The sequence below is a fragment of the Narcine bancroftii genome, chromosome 9 (assembly GCF_036971445.1).
Source record: "Narcine bancroftii isolate sNarBan1 chromosome 9, sNarBan1.hap1, whole genome shotgun sequence".
NCBI lineage: Eukaryota > Metazoa > Chordata > Chondrichthyes > Torpediniformes > Narcinidae > Narcine > Narcine bancroftii.
The window spans coordinates 75,839,796-75,858,734 of NC_091477.1; the positions used below are offsets into that span (position 1 = coordinate 75,839,796).

Here is an 18,939-nt window from a genome sequence, read left to right on the forward strand (position 1 = left end):
TCTGACCTCCTGTCTTGCAGTGCATGCCACAAATTGTGACAACCTAAATTTAGTCAATAAACAAAACTGAATATATCATGCGGCCTATTGATTGGGTCTGCAAAATAAAAATACTAACAGGTGCTTTAGTGAAATATTAACAAGTAGAACAGACAAATCAAATGGTATGGCAGCAGTCCAGTGGAGACCCTGAACAATACAGATTGAACACAACTTTCTCTTGATATGTGACTGTTGCAAGTAGAACATGAAAAGTAGCTGTTTCTTTGAAGTCTGTCAATTAGAACTCATCCATCTCCTTCCAATACAAATTAATTGCTGTGTGTTTTAGTAGACAAGACCTCAGATCTGTCAGCTTGGATCAAATGCTGTACTTTTATAAGGTAAATGTTTTGGTATCCAATTTCCTAATCCGCCTTTCTTCTACACATTATAGAAAATGCCAGTTGCTGTAGTGATAGCCATGTTTTTAGAGCCATTGTGAGTACTTACTTTATTTCAATTACTCTTTTCCATCATGCCAATGACCCTCCAAGATCTCTGCAACCATCCAACTCTGCAGCCATCCAACCCTGCCAATGTTGTGCATTTTTCACTCCTTTGGCTTCACAAGTGGCTGTCTTCAGCTGACTAGATCTAAGGTTCTGAAATGCGTTCTCCATATCTTTCCACTATTACAGCATTTTTTACTCTTGAAAGATATTCTTGAAAGCCAATCTCTATGACCAAGTGTGTTATTGTACAAGTAAATAATAACTACAATTCCCACCATGCAATGCGGGCTGTTGGTCAGAAGCCTTAAGTGGTGTATATGAGGGGAGTTGCAAGCATGGACTCTTTCAGCACCCAGCAAAAGTTCCCAAGTATCGAACAAATCCTTTAGTGTTATTAGTTCAGGAAATGCATTGTGGATCTTAACGTGCTTGTGAAATATCTTTCCACCCTGATTCTCTGATTCATTTTCCAATTGCCTTAACTCAGGGTCCTTTTTTATACCCTCTATAATTTCCACTATAACATTTTGAACTCCTTCCTACAGCCTAATGGGATGTTTTGCATTGGACACAATACTCTGACTTAGATTATGATTTACAAAGATGGTCCTAAATGTTGTTTTTGACTTCTCATTATAAAACCAAAGATATACTGTCTTCAGAAATGATTTGGCCAGGTTCAAAGAGTAGGTTTACCCAAGGTCTCGCTGTTTCTGCTCCATTTTTGTCCCATTTATTCAACATGACATGATGAGTCATTAATAATGTCTGTGGATGGTGGATCAGGATGTTTTCCTGTGCTGAATAAATGCAGTGATATTATTGTTGCTGTCTATTATCAGGACTCTGTTCTACCAGTCAAGCATTTTCACAAGGATTTTTCAATAAAACTAATATTGCCCACCTTCTCAATCAGTGCACATGGCTCAGCCAGTAGTCAGTGTAGTAAATTCCAACATTACTGTAATCACCAGTATTATCACCATTATAAGATTACTGCCATATCCAACACTGTCCCTGGGTATTGACATGGGCCAAATCCTTTCTATTTTAACTCGAGGGAATTTGAAGCAATCTATCTGCAAAAACGGAGACTAGATCTTTTGTTCATCGGATACACAGTGCCTTTAGCAATTTGCATCCAAGAACATGGTTCCTGCAATTCTGATTCCTACCATCTAAAACTAGAATCTAAAAGCATGCCTATTCTAGCAAACATCTGGATGCTCCTTACCATTTTCTCAACATGCCGCAAGTACATGGCACACTCCACGTTTCCATTGTAGTCTGCCAGCTCCGCAGCAGTATAGCCATCTTCATCTTGAATGGTTGGGTCCATATGATTCATGACAAGGATCTGACAGCACTGAAATTCAAGGAAGTATGTGATGTGGTGGAAAGAGAAAGGTTTTTGGCATCTCTGCAGAAATAAGTCACATTGTCAATGAGTGTCTAATTTTGCCTTCACTGTCAAATGGAAAAATACAACTAATCAGCAGGCGCTACTTCAGGGAACAGTCGGTCCCACCCCAGTCGAGTTGTCTTTCACAACCTTACAGATGTCTCACCCTCCTTTCTGATACATAATTCTCACTCCCTAATACACCAGCCTCACCCACTGAAACCTCATATTTTTGCCCCAATATACCTACCTCTTCATCCTGATATTTATGTCTCTCTTGCCTTGATACAAGTTTCTTCTTCCAAATAACCATCCCTCCATCTCAGATAAATCCAGCTCTCCTTCCAAATAAGTTTTCTCCCCTGAAACATCTGTCATTCCATTTCTAACGTATCTGTTTCTCCTAAACTGCTTTCTCTCCCTCCCTGATGTATCTGCTTCTCAATTCTGAGACATGCCTTTCTTCCTTTTTTCAATCATTTTATTAATATTTCATAATATAAACAGCATAGGGAGAATAGAAATAACACAATTACAATGGTAAGCCTAAGTCTACATAGTATGTATCATATATAAATTCCAAAAAGTGAAAATGTGACATATTAGAAATAATTCTCCTAACAAAGATGAGACTTGCCTTTCCCCTCCTGATACATCTTCTCTCATCATCCAGCTGACACTCTCTCCATCATCCAGATCATCATCCCCATCCTCTCTCCCTAATGCATGCTTCCTTTCCCAACCCTCATCTTGCTGCTTCACTTCCTCAAATACCCCTCCCCTCAATTGAGACAGTGTAAGTGATCCAATTTATCCAGAGTTTTTATTTGTTTAGGCTTCGGCTGAGCATGCTGGTCCTTTATGACATGATAATGGCTCTTTAGAATAGCGCATGAACCATGTAGGTGGTAAACAATCAAGATGTAGAATTCATCAGGCATATCCCAAACTCCTCCCCCCCACCCGAATGCCCCCACAAAATCCTACCAATCTTAAGAAAACTCCTTTAAAACTACATCCAATGTTTACATTTGCTGCCCCCCAAACAACAGCTTAATTTGCATTCTCTACTCTTCCCCTCATTCCCCAAACCTCTCTTTGTTCTGGGCATTATTGGCAATATGTCACATCCAGCTACTGCATTACCATGGTGTTGTTCCCACCTCCAGCTCCCCATTCTCTGCTGCATCATGCAGGGGCGTGCCGCCCCAGTTATCCTTCAGCATCTCGGCCCCCATCCTTAGTAATTGATCCAAGACCTTTGCATGCCCTCCGCTGGCAGCAAAATGCATTGCAGTTGCTCCCTCGTTGTCCTGTACAGAGACATCAGTCTCGGTGAATGACATCTGCATTACACACAGGAAGAGAAAACGTTAAATATTGCACAGGATAGATTCAGTACAGATGTATGACAACAGAATGCAGTTACACATGCTTCTAAGGTTTCTTCCTAAGGAAGGGTATACTCAGATTGGTTCTCAAGATAGTCAGTTTGTCAAACAAGGACAGATTAAACAGACTGGACCTATTTAATCTTGAGCGAGAAAAATAGGAGGATGATCTCATTTAAAACATAAAATTCTTATGGAGCCTGACAGGTAGATACAGAGTTGATGTTTCCTGTGGCTGGGAAGGCTAGAGCCCATGGGTCTCAGACTTAAAATAAGGGGTTGGCCTTTTAGCGCTGGAATGAAAAATGTCATCACCTACAGTGAAGTTAAGAAAAACAAGAGGTTGGTTGAGGGAAATGAGCGAGACACACAAACATTCAGAGGTTGTCCAGCCTACTCTGCTCTGATCATCAAGATTGGTCTTTGAATGAACTCTAGCCCTTTTTCACACTGAAAAGCCGCATTTTTGCCACATACATTACCCGTCTTTGGAAGCTAGCTTGCTTTTTCACACATAACAGAAAAAAGCCAGCTTTGTGAGTCCTTTTACACAGCAAGCTGGCTTCCTGAAGCAAAAGAGGCGGGATGTGTAGCACAGCAGCATCGGTGCCTAGTCCGACATTGTGTTGAAAATAGAATCAAAGGAGCATGGGAAAATATAACCATATAACAATTACAGCACAGAAACAGGCCATTTTGACCATTCTCATCCTCACTGAACTGTACCTTTCTCTAGTCCCACCTACCTGCACCCTGCCCATGACCCTCCATTCCCCTCCCATCCATACATCTATCCAATTTTTCCTTAAATGACAAAATGGACCCTCCCGTCACTACTTCCCCCAGAAGCTTATTCCACACAGCCACCACTCTCTAAGTGAAGAAGTTCCCCCTCATGTTACTTCTAAACTTTTGCCCCTTAACTCAATTCATGACCTCTTGTTTTAATCTCTCCTCCTCTCAATGGAAAAAGCCTGTCCACATCAACTCTATCTATCCCTCTCATAATCTTAAATACCTCTATCAAATCCCCTCTCAACCTTCTACTCTCCAAAGAATAAAGACCTAATTTGCTCCATCTTTCTTTGTAATCTAGATTCTGAAACCCAGGTAACATTTTCAGAAATCTTCTCTGCACTCTCTAGCTTGTTGATATCCTTCCTACAATTTGGTGACCAGAACTGCACACAGTACTCTAAATTTGATCTCACAAATGCCTTGAACAGTCTCAACATCACTTCCCAACTCCTGTACTCTATGCTTTGATTTATAAAGGCCAGCACACCAAAGCCTTCTTCACCACACTATCCACACATGATTCTACCTTCAGGGAACAATGCACTGTTATTCCTAAATCTTTCTGCTTCACTGCATTCCTCAGTGTCCTCCCATTTACTATATCTGTCCTGCTTTGATTATTCCTACCAAAATGAAGCACTTCACACATCAGCATTAAACTCCATCTGCCATTTTTCAGCCCACTCTTCTAAGCTGTCCAAATCCTTCTGCAATCTTTGAAGACCTTCTTCATTATCCACAATTTCACCTATTTTAGTATCATCTGCATATTTACTAATCTAATTTACCACCCCATCATTCAGACCATTAATATATATGACAAACAGCAAAGGACCCAATGCAGATTTCTGAGGCACACCGCTTGTCACCGGCCTTCAGCCTGACAAACAGTTATCCACTACAACTCTCTGGCATCTCCCTTCCAACCACTGTTGAATCCATTTGACTATTTCAAAATTAATACCTAACGACTGAACCTTCCTAACTAACCTTCCATGCAGAACCTTATCGAAAGCCTTACTGAAGGCCATATAGACAACATCCACTGCTCTACCCTCATCAACATTCCTAGTCACCTCTTCAAAAAATGTTATGGGAATAAAGCACACACGTGCACAGTTTATAAAGGAGTGTGGGAAATTGTTATAATGCTATGCATAGTTTATAAACGGTTGACTATTTCTGTTGATTTTAGCAATTTTAGCTATTTTCACAGACAGACATTCAAACCTAAAAAATACAATTGTTATTGCTGCCGACATTAAGGTTATAGAATGGTTTTGCATTATAGCAACTGTAGCTATCTCCCAACAAATGTGTGCCAGTGCATTAAATATCTATAAATTTTCCATTGTTGATATTATAGGTAATCAAATTGTAATCTCAACTAATGCATGAGATATGCTTTTCCTGCAACTTCAATCGGCAGTTACATGGGCGGGATAAGGCTAACTGTATTCGGCACCCCTTTATCTATCTTTTATAAGACCATAAGACATTGGAGCAGTAACTGTGTACTGTTTAACATTTTCCCACACAATTTGTTGTGTGTTAATTAAAGCCACGTGTGATGGCAAACCCTCGTGTCCAGACTCACAGAATCTGATTCACACATGCATCGCCTACATTTGCAGACTATGCGTCTAATGGTGTCCACTGTTCTACTCGCTACTGACTATAAACCTTTCCTGGACCCAACACTGCGACATCATCTTCCCTTGCTGTTCCAACCAGGCAACACGGGTCGACCGTTTTAGATAGGTCCCACAGTGCCACAGTGCACCGCTGAGAGTACCTCCCTTAGAAGATCGAAGATGGGTAAGTCTGGACCACCCAATCCTCCTTCAATTTTTTTTTTATATAAAAACACAGAGTTCGAAAGGCGCGTACAGCTTTGTACAAAAGGGGCTAGAGTCTGAACTTCTGCTGTCCTCCAGGATGGAGAATTCCAAAAACTCCCACTCTCCAAAACTTTCATCTTCATCTTAAATGATCTAACTCCTTAACCAGAGTAAATATTCTCCCAGTATCCAGCCAGTCACACCCTGTAAGAAGTTTGTAAGTTTCAATAACATTTCCTCTAGGTTCTCCAAACTCCAGAGAATACAGTAAAAATACACAATAAATGCTGGAGGAACTTAGCCAGTCTCACAACGACCATAGGAGGTAAAGATAGATTACTGACATTTCAGGCCTGAGCACTTCTTCAAGGTGAAGTTTAATTTAATTTATTTAATTTAGTCATACAGCAGGATTACAGGCCATTTTGGCCCACAAATCCGTGCTGCCCAATTACACCTAATTGACCTCCAACCCCAATATGTTTTGAAAGGTGGGAGGAAACCGGAGCTCCCGGGAAATATCCTGATTCTGCCTTTCTGATTTTTCCTTGAAGAAGGGCTCATGCCTGAAATGTCAGCAATATATCTTTACAGACACCACGGGATGTGAACCCCAGCCCCGATCTGGCGCTTTAAAATCATTGCGCTAATTGCTATGATGTTTCTTTTATTGTAATAAAGAAACTTGCATTCTTTTATAACAACTATAATTTATTAGCTAAAGTACATACAGACAAGACCATGTGGAGACATCCATTTTGAATCTACCCAAGCTGCAACAGCTCATCTCCTGACTCCCTCTAGTGGTCAAGATTAGCAACATGGCACACTAATACAGTATTTATTTCAATTTAAAGTTCAACACAAATGCAAACACAAACCAGCTTGTATCAGCTCTGCTGGTCCACTACTGTCTTGCACTGGTGGTGTTTCCTCTGTTTCTGTGTAGGCTAGATCTCCTGCATTTGTCTGTTCCTGTGGCATCTCTTGTATTTTCAGCAGGCTCTTTCAATTCCCTCTTAGTATTTGACCGTCCTCTGTTCTAACAGTGTAGGATCTTGGATTTACCTCCTCTAGAACTGTAACCTTTTTGACCCCACTGTTGGAATCTCTGAGTCTCACTGTGTCCCGAGGTTTCTTGTTGATTTGCTTTTATGTCTCCATAGAAAATGTTTTTGTTTCCATTGAATATTTTTGACATCACTGTTCTTGTTTGGATCTGCCGAGTAGGAAAATGTGGTGCGTAGTCTACGTCCCATCAAAAGCTAAGTGGGTGACGTGCCATGTTCACGTGGGGAAGCTCTGTAATTCAATAGACCGAGATACAGATCTGAGTCACTGTCTAGTGTTTTCTTGGGCAACTGTTTAACTATGTGAACTCTTTTCTCTGCTTTGCCATTTGACGGTGGATGGAGAGGACTTGAAGTCACATGTTGAAAATCATTCTCTTCTGCAAAGTTCTGGAATTCTCTACAGCTGTAGCATGGTCCATTGTCACTGTAGACCATTTGAGGAATTCCATTTCTTGCAAAGATTGTTTTCATATATTTGATGGTACAAGCAGCAGACATTAGGAAGCAGTGTAATCTCCAGATAGTTCAATGGATAATCAATAACCAGCAACTAAATATTTCCATCCATGGGGAACAGATCAATCCCAACTTTCTGCCATGGTTCTGCTGGTACATCAGTTATTATCATGGGTTCCTTTGCCTGCTTCGCGTGATGCTTCAAATAGGTCCCACAGCCTGAAACCATCCTGTCAAGGACAGTATTTATCCCTGCCAAGAAACTGCAGTTCTGGCCCTCCTCCTGCATTTTCCTTTCCAAGGTACCCCTCGTGCACCCTTTTCTGCATCTCTTGTCACAGTGATTGAGGAATGATAAATCTTCTCTGTCTGAGGAGAAGACCATTGACAACACTCAGCTCAGCTCTGATGTAGTATGGCTGACATTCACCTCTAGACCATCCTTCATTCAGATTCTTCATGACCCCCTGTAGAACTGTGTCCTTTTCTGTTTCAGTTGTGATCTACTTGGATTTCATGTCAGATACAGGAAGAGATTCAGTGATCAGGTTCACATGGAGATTCACATCTGTCTCTGTGAAACTTTCACTGTGGTCTTCACTCTGCATGGTTGCCCTGGATAAAGCATCAGATAACATAATAGGTTTCCCTGGTGTGTATACCCTCTTTACTAGGCTTAAGTTTCAAATGCTTTGTCACCCAGAAGTGATTCATGTCCATCTGGGATTACTGTGAACCTGAGGTGCTGCTCTTTAACTTTCACCTTGAGTTTACATGTTCCTTTCGTGTCAATGCTCTGTTCATTGTAGGTTTTAAGCTGTAGGGGATTTTCATGGATGTATGGCTTTATCTTCATTGCCCTGATGTCATGCTCTCAGATCAAATTGACCTTTGCCCCTTTGTCTAGCTTGAAAGGAATATTTGCTCCATTTGTTTGCAATGACATAATCCACTTATCCTATTTGACTCTGTTCATATTGGCTGTTCAGTGTCTGTTGTTTTATAATCTTTATGCGCTACCATGCCAATGAAGAGTGCATCACTGAGAGCAGTTTCTTCTATAGTGTGTATTTCCCTTTGGAAAATCAGTGTCTTGCATAGTGATTCTGCGTTTTGCACCTATTACAGGCTTTTCCATAGGCAGGGCATTGTTTTGGTGCACATCATTTGCACTTGAATGTCTCTCAATCTTTTTGTTGTTTCCACACTGTGTCTATGACAATTTTTTTTCATTTTCACTGGTTTTTGCACTCTCACCAAATATTTTTTGCATGCTGCAGAGCTAATTCACTAGCATGCCATAGCTTCACAGCATCAGGTGCCTTTATACTCTCCATATCTCTGCTGATAATGACTGATAAACATTCTGCGTACTCTTAGTGTTTCTTCCAGTCCTGGTACCATGTGATGTTTCTTTTATTGTAATAAAGAAACTTGGGTTCTTTTAAAACAACTATATTAGCTAAAGTATGCACAGACAAGACATCTAATTTGAATATACGAAAGCTGCAACAGTTCATCTCCCGACTCCCTCTAGTGGTCAGGGTTAGCATTCACACTAGCACTCTATCAGAACAACAACTTGCCAACAGTGCCATATAAGCAAAAAGAAGGCAGACATCTCAATGAAGACTGGGAAGTGGAGGAGCAGAGCCCAAAATCTAAAGGTGTTAATTGGATTTGCTAACAGGAAAGGTGAGAATTAATTTTGGCTCTGTAAAAGGAGACAGAGGGAGAAGGGGGGGGAGGGAGAGAGGGAGAAGGAGAGAGAGAGAGAGAGAGAGAGGGAGGGAGAGAGATGCACACAACTATAGGAAAGTGGGATAAAGATGGGGGGTGGGTGGGGTGGTTTAAAGGAAACCAGAGAATCGATGTTAATGCCATCCGGTTGGAGAGTCCCCAGAGAGAAGCTGAGGTGTTGATCCTCCAATTTGCAGGTGGTCTCAGTCTGGCGATGCACGAGTCCATGGACAGACATGTCAGGAAGGGAATGGGATGAGGAATTGAAATGGGTGGCCACTGGAATATCCACACTATTGCGGTGGACAGAATGGAGGTGATCAAAGAAGCAATCTCCCCGTCTGCGCCAAATCTCGAGGAGATCACAACAGGAGCACAGGATGCAGTAGAGGACCCCTGCAGATTCACAAGTGAAGTGCTGCTTCACTTGGTAGGACTGTTTGGGACCCTGAATCATGGAGAGGGAGGAGGTGTTGGTGCAAGTGGAGCATCTCCTGTGGTCACTCCTTTGCTGCCATATTTGTCCATGGTCTCATGCACTGCCAGACTGAGATGGTCCGCAAATTGGAGGATAGGGCCCCTCCAACCAGATGACATTAACACTGACCTCCAGTTCAGCTAAACTCCCCCCCCCCCCATCTTTGCCCTGTATCTCCTTTCCTTTAATTCTATCTCTGTCTCTTTCCTTTCCACTCAATTCTCATCTCTCCTCTTAACATATTCAATTAACACTATTTGTTTGAAGTAAAAGAAACTCAGCTGGTCAAGCAGTGTCCTTTATATAGCAAAGGTAAAAATACATAACGGAGGTAAAAATACATAAGAAACGTCAGATATGTATTTTTACCTTTGCTATATAAAAAGCGCTCTTTGACCAGCTGAGTTTCTCCAGCTTTGTTTTATTATTAACATCTTTTGCTTGTTGGCCTGGACTCCTCCCTCTCCGATTATTCCCCCTTTCTCTCTCCCAGTCTTTATTGAAACGCCTGCCTGAATACCACATGCACAGAAAATCTCACACACACAAACATACATACATACAAACTCCTATTTTGATATGATACTACATGAAAATGAGCAACGTATCTCAGTCATTTCCAGTATCCTATGAACAAGACTTGCATTTCATGGAGCAATGCCTCACGTCTACTGAAACAATGCTGTGAAAAGAATATCCTGCATCCATTCAGAGATTGCCATATTCCAAGAAGTAATTGCCTGTGTCACCTCTGGCATAAGCAGAGGGAGTTGTGATGATGACATTGACGTACCAGCCACAGCACCAGGCCACAGTGCCCCATCTGTGAGGCTGCATGAAAAACTGTCATCCCGTCATGTGTCCTCAGGTTCAAGTTCGCCTTGCAGTCTTTGATGAGGTATTCGACAATGTGAAGGTGTCCTTCCTGACAGGCCAAGTAGAGTGGAGTGGCACCATTCTGAGTCTGCTTGTTCAGAGCCCTGCAGAGACAAGGAGAAACTTCAGTACAATTACAGAAAAGGTAACCAGGAAAAGTGAAAACACACCAAGCTAGAAATGCCAGACTTTATGTCAGATTCCTCTGTTGTTGGGCAGTGTATTCAAATTTAGGGGCGCAACAGTTGGCACAACACCATTACAGCACCAGTGATCGAGATTGGGGCTCGAATCCTTCACCGTCTGTAAAAAGTTCGTACGTTATCACTGTGTCTGCGTAGGTTTTTCTTGGAGGTTTCAGTTTCCTTCCACCATTCGAAACATACTGAAGGGTACCGGTTAATTGGGTGTAAATTGGGCAGCACTGACTCATGGGCCAAAAGGGCTTGTTACCATGCTGTATGTCTAAATTAAAAAATTTACTTCATTATGCCACTCCCACCTGAACTCTGGCCTTACCAGCTATAGTATGCATAATCAAAAAATTGATGCACAGCTCTTTCCAAGATATACCATGAGACCCACTGCCCTCTGTGCAGTCTATCCCATCCCTGCAGGGTCTAACTGTGTGTTCCACCCTTTCACAGAGTGTCCCACCCTACACTTTCACCATGTGACTTCTATCCCTCTCCTCATTTTCTATTCCACTCTGTACCATCTGAGTGTCTGGCCCACTTCCTCATTGACTGACTGATCCCATACCATCTGACCATGTCCCGTTCCTTTACCATCCGTTCCACCCCTTCACAATCTCACCATCTGTCCCACACAACTCTGAAACCTGGACTACCTACAGCAGACATCTTAAGGAACTGGAAGTATACCACTAACACAGTCTGCACAACAGGCTTGAAATATACTAGAAATATAGGTGAACTAATGTCAGTGACCTCACCAAGGCCAACATTCTCAGTATCAAGGCCCTGATGACAAATATGTTGGTCAAGTCACGTTGTTTTAACGTTCAACATCAGACTCCAAAACAGACACTCTCTCCTGATACAAAGATACAAACCTGGAGGAACTCAGGTCAAACAGCATCTGTGGAGGAAAGGAACTGGTGGCAGTTCAGGTCAAGGCCTTGCTCCAGATAATTCCATTTTGAATTATTTCACAGGGAGAGATTACCAGGCAGACAAGGGAAAATATTTAAAGTTGTTCAGCAACATGTAGCATCCCCATTACATGTGGTGATTCCTGTCATGTGTCAGTTCAAAGAGAAGGAGCATTTAGGATTTTTTTTTTTAAAAAAGAATTTTGAAGACAGAAGTCCTACGTATGTGAGCAAACAAAGAATTGCTGAATGAACTCAGTTGGTCAGACAGCATCAGACTGAAAAGGGCAGTCAACATTTTGGGTTGGAACCCTTATCAAGGCTATTTATACCCATAGATGTTGGCTGACCTGCAAAGTGCGTCCAGCATTTATTTGTTCAATATTCCAACATCTGTAACTTCTATGTATACGTTGGAAGGAACACACCACTTCAAGCTATCCACCCAAAATTAACCACTATCTGCCCCATTTATACATTTTTTTCACACTTTGTGATAATCTAATTTATTGTTTATTTGTGTATTTTATGTGCCTGTGCAGACACAGAAATACACAATGCATTTGTGTATTATACCTAAAAGTATGACCACAACCTGCCTTTATCATCTCATCTGTGGAATAGTTGGCAGCTCCCACACTGGCCTCATCAACCTCCTCAGAACTCACAAAACCCCAGTCATGCACGATCCCAGGAGGTTGTCCAAGAGGTGGGGAGGTGGGAAAGAGAGAGAGTGGGAGGTGGATAAACCCAAAAAGCATTTTCTTCCAATCAGAAATCAGATGATCTCAGCCCGAGATATACCAATGGACACTAGGCTGATGCATCATGAAGAATCGGATCTTGTTCTCATTACTGATCCAAAGTCAACTACAGGTCACAGGGCCTAGTGCATGAAATCAAGAAGCTCTGGAAAAAGAAGGAAAAATCAGTACAACATCTCTGATGACCATATAGTAAAGGAGACGAGGCAACCAAAGAAGCCAGACAACAGATTATCTAGTTGTAAAGAGTTTGTGCAGATTCAAAGGTTTTGGACACATTTTCTTCAGGGGAAAGATGTATCATGTAATTATCTATAATTATGCAAATAATCTTGGTCAAAGTGATACCATTCGACGTGAGCACCTCTTGGAGGGAATAGTTGATGTTGCAATTACAATAAAGTAAGTACCCTTGTCTGAGGTCCCAGTGTTCTGTAATACTTATTATGAATAGATCACACAAGCATTCCAAAAATATCCAAAGTCCATCTTAGGATACATCAGTATAGGTGAAATTGTATGGAAGATAGTTAATGCCCAAGGAAGCTTTATCCAGGTCAGAGTCTGTGTCAATGTAACTGTATATCAGTGGGAATCAGAGCCTGAAAATCACAGTGGAGCCCTAATCCGGCAAGCCAGAGAGAATAAATGTATAACTGCACGTACGTACGTGTGTGTGTGTGTGTGTGTGTGTGTGTGTGTGTGTGTGTGTGTGTGTGTGTGTGTGTGTGTGTGTGTGTGTGTGTGTGTGTGTGTGTGTACGTACCACTTTATTGGGCCAAAAAAAAAGGAGGAATTCGACTTTTACTCGGTTCAATCTTTTGACCTTGTGAAGTACCTGCACCATTCAGACATCAGGAGCTGGGATGTCCAGAACTGGTGGTCATGATGTCAGGAGCTCGGATGGTCAGTAGGTTGGGGCAAGGATCCGCGGTCGGGAATTTGGATGGGTGGACATTCGGGGCAAGGATCCGCAGTAAGATGCCATAGACACTAGAAGCACCTGAGCCAATTGGACCTCATAGTCCTGAAGGCTACTTAGTTAGCATCTGAATGAGAAACTAATAGGGATTATCACGTGCATTACATTGTGTACCCAGAATGGAGATAGATGCCACGTGATTACTCTACTAGAGAATCACCCATGCTAACAGCATTTAAGGTGACCCAAGAATCACAAGAGTGATTTTGACTGATAAAATAAGGGATTCATTCAGAAAGAAACTATTTCCTTATGTAGGGAGGTCAATACCAGAGGGCACAGATTATAAATAATTGTATGTTAGAATTTGGATGTTAAATGTGGAGAGGGTCAAGAACTTCAAATTCCTGGGTGTCATCATCTCTGAGGATCTGTCCTGGAGACTCTTGTAAACTTCTACAGGCATATCATGGAGATCATTCTGGCTGGTTGCATCACTGTGTGGTATGGAAGCACCAACTCTCAGGACAAGAATAAACTCCAGAGGATTGTTAACTCAGCCTGTGACATCACAGGTACCAGACTTCACTCCATTGAGGACATCTACATGAGGCGGTGATTTAAAAAAGTAGCCTCTATCCTCCAAGACCCCCACCACCCAGGCCATGCCCTCTTCACTCTGCTACCATCGGGAAAAAAGGTCCAGGAGCCTAAGGACGAGCACTCAATGGCACAAGGACAGCTTCTTCTCCACTGCCATCAGATTCCTGAATAATTAATGAATCAAAAACACTGCCTTACTTTGACTTATCGTGCACTATTTTTCTTTATTTTTGTAAGGTGGTTTATATGAATGTTTGCACTGTGACGCTGCCGCTAAAACAATGAATTACGTGACTTGTTCGTGACAATAAATTCTGATACTGATTGAGAGTGAAGTTTGGACTGGAAAGTGTCCAGAGGTCTGGGAAAGTAGAAGCCCTCATCTCATTTAGCTGAACATGCAGCTGAAGTGCTAAACCCTGAAAGGCTGTGAACTGTGCCTGCATTAGCTGCATAGTCCTCATCTGTCTGGAATAGACACAATCACTCTTCTTTGCAAACTCCAGATTCATCCTGCATGAGCATGCTAGACATCGATTTTCAGTGGCTCAGAAGGCAGAGAATCCGATTGATATGTAACCTGAAGCCTCTAGTTGGCTTCTTGGAAAAATTCCCATCTATTATTGTAAGCAATGTTTACCTGCCTTGGCATATAGGGTGCATTATGATTCCCAGGTAGCAGAACAGCTCATAGTTAAAAGAGGCACAAATAAAACAGTATAAGGTTTCAATCAATCCCCGAAACAATTGGCAGCAAAATAAATGCATTCACTGCGAATATGAATGATTTCAAGCAAGACAGTTATCGCAAGGTAATAGAAGATACCAGGGCTCTTAAGCCAAGCCACAATGGAGTGTTGCAGAAACAAGGAATTGCTTGAGCAACTCAGTGTCAGACAGCATCCATGGGTGGAAATGTTCAGTCAATAGGTCTGGACCCTTTATCAAGACTGATTATTAATATTTAGGATAAACATCAGTGGACACAGTGCCAATATTTGAGATGCACCACTAATTACAGGTTTCCCATCAGAAAAACAATCCTCTGATTTGACTACCAAGCCAATTTTGTATCCAGTTGCTAGCTGACCTTAGATCCCATGTGTTCTAACTTTGACCCATCAACAATGCACGACCATATTAATAGGCTTGCTAAAACACCATTAAGACAATGGTAATCAATGTTTATCGGCCTGTCCTCATCAATACTCTTTGTCATCTTTTCAAAATTCAATCAGATTCATGAGACATGATTTCCCACAGAAGCTATGCTGACTATCTTAAATCAGTCTTTCCCTTTGCAAATGCAAATTTTCCATTTATAAATCAAGTATCTATCTAAACTAGAGACACATAGGTAACTGCAGATGGTGGAATCTTAAGCTAAACATAAACTTCTGGAGAAACTCAGCAGGTCAAGCAAAACCAGTTGAAGAAAAATGGTTAGCATAGCGATTAATGCAACACTGTGATAGCTCAGGGATGGCGGCAAGGGGGAGCATTCGCAGGCATGGCCTCTTCTTGTGAAGTGCTGTGCCCACTTACACTTGTCCAACAGGCCTCCTCCCTTACAAGGGGTTGTCCCCCCATACACTCACAGCCATAGCTTGCTGTCAGACCTGCCCCCGCCCACATCACAAGCGTGCATCAAGAGTCACTAGTATCCAGCTTGATGCACGCTAGTGACTCTCAATGCAATAAAAGCAGTGCATTCGGCTGCTGCGTCAGAGGGACGGAGAGGGTTTATGTCCGCTCAGCAGGTAGGCCACCACCAGCACCCCCTCCACACTGAGCAAGTTTACGACTGTTGGACTGTGCCCCACCCAGTTACCCTAATGCCCTCCTCTAACACTCGTTCTGCCGCCGACCCTGTTACAGCGCCAGTGATCGGGACAAGAGTTCGAATCCCGCATTGTCTGTAAGGAGTTTGCACATTCTCCTCGTATCTGCATAGGTTTTCCCTGTGGGCTCCGATTTCCTCCTACCATTCAAGACGTACCAGCAGGTGTAGGGCAATTCAGTGTCATTGGGCAGTGTGGGCTCCTGGGCCGAAAGGGTCTGTTACCATACTGCATGTCTAAAGTTAAAATCACAACTCTCAATGAAGGGCTCCAGCCCAAAATGTCAACCAATCCTTTTCTCCAACTGATGCTGCTCAAGCGCTGAGTTCATCTGTCTATATAATCACATTTACTCTTAGTCCATAGCCTACTAATGGTTATTATGGCCCTGGACACATGGCACTGGCACAAATCTGACAAGGAAATTGATTTTGAAGTATTAGTTTGTCAAAACATATGGGTTAAAAATCAAAGTTGGGATTGGAAAGTCTGGATTGACGTAAAGATAATGCTTTGCAATGATCTGCAGGATGGAAATATTTGTAAAGGAGCCACTGAAATAAATTTTAGTCCATTTCACCAGTGAAACTAAAATTGTTTATGGCACGATGGTTTTTAAAATCAAAAATAATGCAAATTTCAAAACATGTGCTGACACAGAATTATGGTTAAAATTCACAACTTTAAATGTGAAATACATGGTGTTAATTTAGGCTGTGGGACTGTGGTTCTGTGTTTGGCAGTAGAGATAGCCTGTGACAAAGCCTTTACAGTACATTAAATCTACTGGGAACAAGGTATTGAAATATGGCTTTTGGAATAGGCAAAGATGGGTCACAACACTGATCAAGAGATATTAGAAACAAAAGAAGATTGAAAAATTCAAAGGAAAATTATGCTGAAGCAAGGAACTCAGGTCATAGCAATACTTGCCACAGAATTCTTAACAATTAGCATGAGGGTTAGAGCATTCAATGAGCGTTTTAATTTGCAAAAGTGCAAATAATAAATGAAACATAAAATGTAGTTTTGAAAGAAACAAAGTTAGGAAGTTAATTGTTATTCAGCAAGATGAAAACCACAGATCCTGACAGTATCTTTACAGGATAAGGTGCCATTCATTGTATGCAGCACAAAAGTCTGCAGATGCTGACCAAAATACTGGAGGTCTTTTCAGCACCTATGGGAGACAAAGATAATATTGCCAACATTTTGGACCTAAGCTCTTCTTCAAGGAAAGTGGAGTTACATTTGCTGTCTTTCAATCTGCCAAGACCTGCCCTGAATCAACAGAATTTTGGTAAATTACCACAAATACATCTGCTGTAACTTCCACCATTTCTTTCAGCACCCTGGGACAAAGGGATTTATCTATCCACGGGCTCACGAGTTTACCCAGATTTGCCTTAGAGGTAATGATTGTGTCAAGGGGCCTCACTTCCTTAATGTTAATCTTTGGCACGTTACCTGTCACATTTAGTGTTATTTGTGGCAGTCCAAGGCTCTTTGAGATACAGCAGGATCCTCCACAACATTCCTTACCTTAGCAAGAAATTTAAGGAATTTATATTCAATATGTAAATGAAGTTTTCACCAACCACTTAGACGATCTGTCACGTATATTATTTATTGCTACAAGGCACATGACGGTATGCCGCACAAATTGCTTTTAAAAAGTCAAATTGCTGCATGAAATATGAACCAGTGTATATTTCAACTTACTACTTACTTACTAAGTTCCTGTAAGCAAATGAATAAGTCACAAATTCAATAAAATGGCCTGTGTCCCTTTCGCTTGTATAAGCTTCTGCAGCAGTAACCTCCAGATGAAGAAAAAATATCCTCAACATTGCTGTGTATTGCACCTATGAATAAAGTTTAATTTTGATTAAGTTTTAGAGGAATTTAGGGATTGGGTGTTCACTTGACAGCAGGCCAGGACTTCGCCACTGTTTGTTGAAGAGATTCACTGACCTTTGAATTCTATCATGTCACTGAGGCAGGGAAAAATTCTGAACATTGGAGATTACAGAGTTTGGGGGTGGTGGGTGGGGAGGGATGTTGTGCATACTTTGTGGATTTATAGTTTAAAGAAGATGGGTGAAAGTTTAAAGGACCTAAACTAAACTTAAAGGACAAAAGCCAAAAAAAACATTTCATTGCCTGTCCAGTTGAAGAGTGTGGTGCCTACCCAGGAACTAATGGGTTCAGTAGCAATTTCTTACATATACCTGAATATCTGATTCTGTGTGGACCCACCCACATGCTGAGCTACTTAAAGATTTACTGTAATGGAACTGGGAATTCAATCCAGCAAAAATATAGACTACCATATTTCCTGGAGCAAGAAATGGCCCTGTATGACTCTGATTGCCCTCCATCTCTCTTTTCTCATTAAAGATCTCCCCTAAACTACTTTGGAAAAAAAAACTCAATGAAGTTACTCAGATAGTGATCTGGCACTAATAAATCTGCACTGACTATCCCTGATTAATTCCTGTCTTTCCAAATTAAGGTTAACCCTGTCCCTCAGATTTTTTTTTCAAATAATTTCCTATCACTTACATTAAACTAACAGGTCTATTATTTATCTAGCTTATCTCTGATGCCCTGCTTGAATAAAGGTTCTACAGTCTTCCTCATCTCTGGCCGGAAGATTTAAATCTTTCTGTCAGGGCCCCAACAATCTCCCCTCCGTAGGATATATCTCATCAGAACTTGGAGATTTATCCATCTTTAAGCCCACTAAATATCTAATACCTCCTCTTTTTTTTTTAAACTCTTTCCACTATTCCCAAATAAAATCTCAGAGTGAAGTGTCTTTCACCTCAGTGAATACAGTTGAAATGTATTCATTCCTTCTGATCAAGATATTCGAGGAAGTTCCAGGATGTACACCAACAAACAAGGGTGGTACTGAATACAAAGAAGAGAGTTGCTTATTTGGCTTAATTAAGCCAAAAGAGGTTAATGTTTCATTAATAGCAGCCATAGCAGTTATGTGGGAAGCAAAGAAAAGCAAGGGTGATATCCCTTAGACCTGAGAAGGTTGACAAGGTTTCAGAATCAGAATTTGTCATGAATAAGTGTTTATTACTATCAATAAAAAAATGAAAATAATAGTGCAGGAAAAGTAAGGCAGTGTC

At 41.4% G+C, this 18,939-nt stretch overlaps 1 protein-coding gene across 5 annotated transcripts in view; it reads right to left on the minus strand.

Moving 5' to 3' along the window:
- Positions 1–18,939, minus strand: part of espnla (espin like a) — a 284,051-nt gene that overhangs the window by 131,017 nt on the left and 134,095 nt on the right. For all 5 annotated transcript variants that reach the window (XM_069896536.1, XM_069896534.1, XM_069896533.1 and 2 more), the window contains 3 exons: positions 10,467–10,653; positions 3,060–3,242; positions 1,729–1,860 (listed from right to left, as the gene is read on the minus strand). In XM_069896536.1, coding sequence (XP_069752637.1) covers positions 1,729–1,860; positions 3,060–3,242; positions 10,467–10,653 — 502 coding nt within the window. The remainder of the gene's footprint in view (positions 1–1,728; positions 1,861–3,059; positions 3,243–10,466; positions 10,654–18,939) is intronic.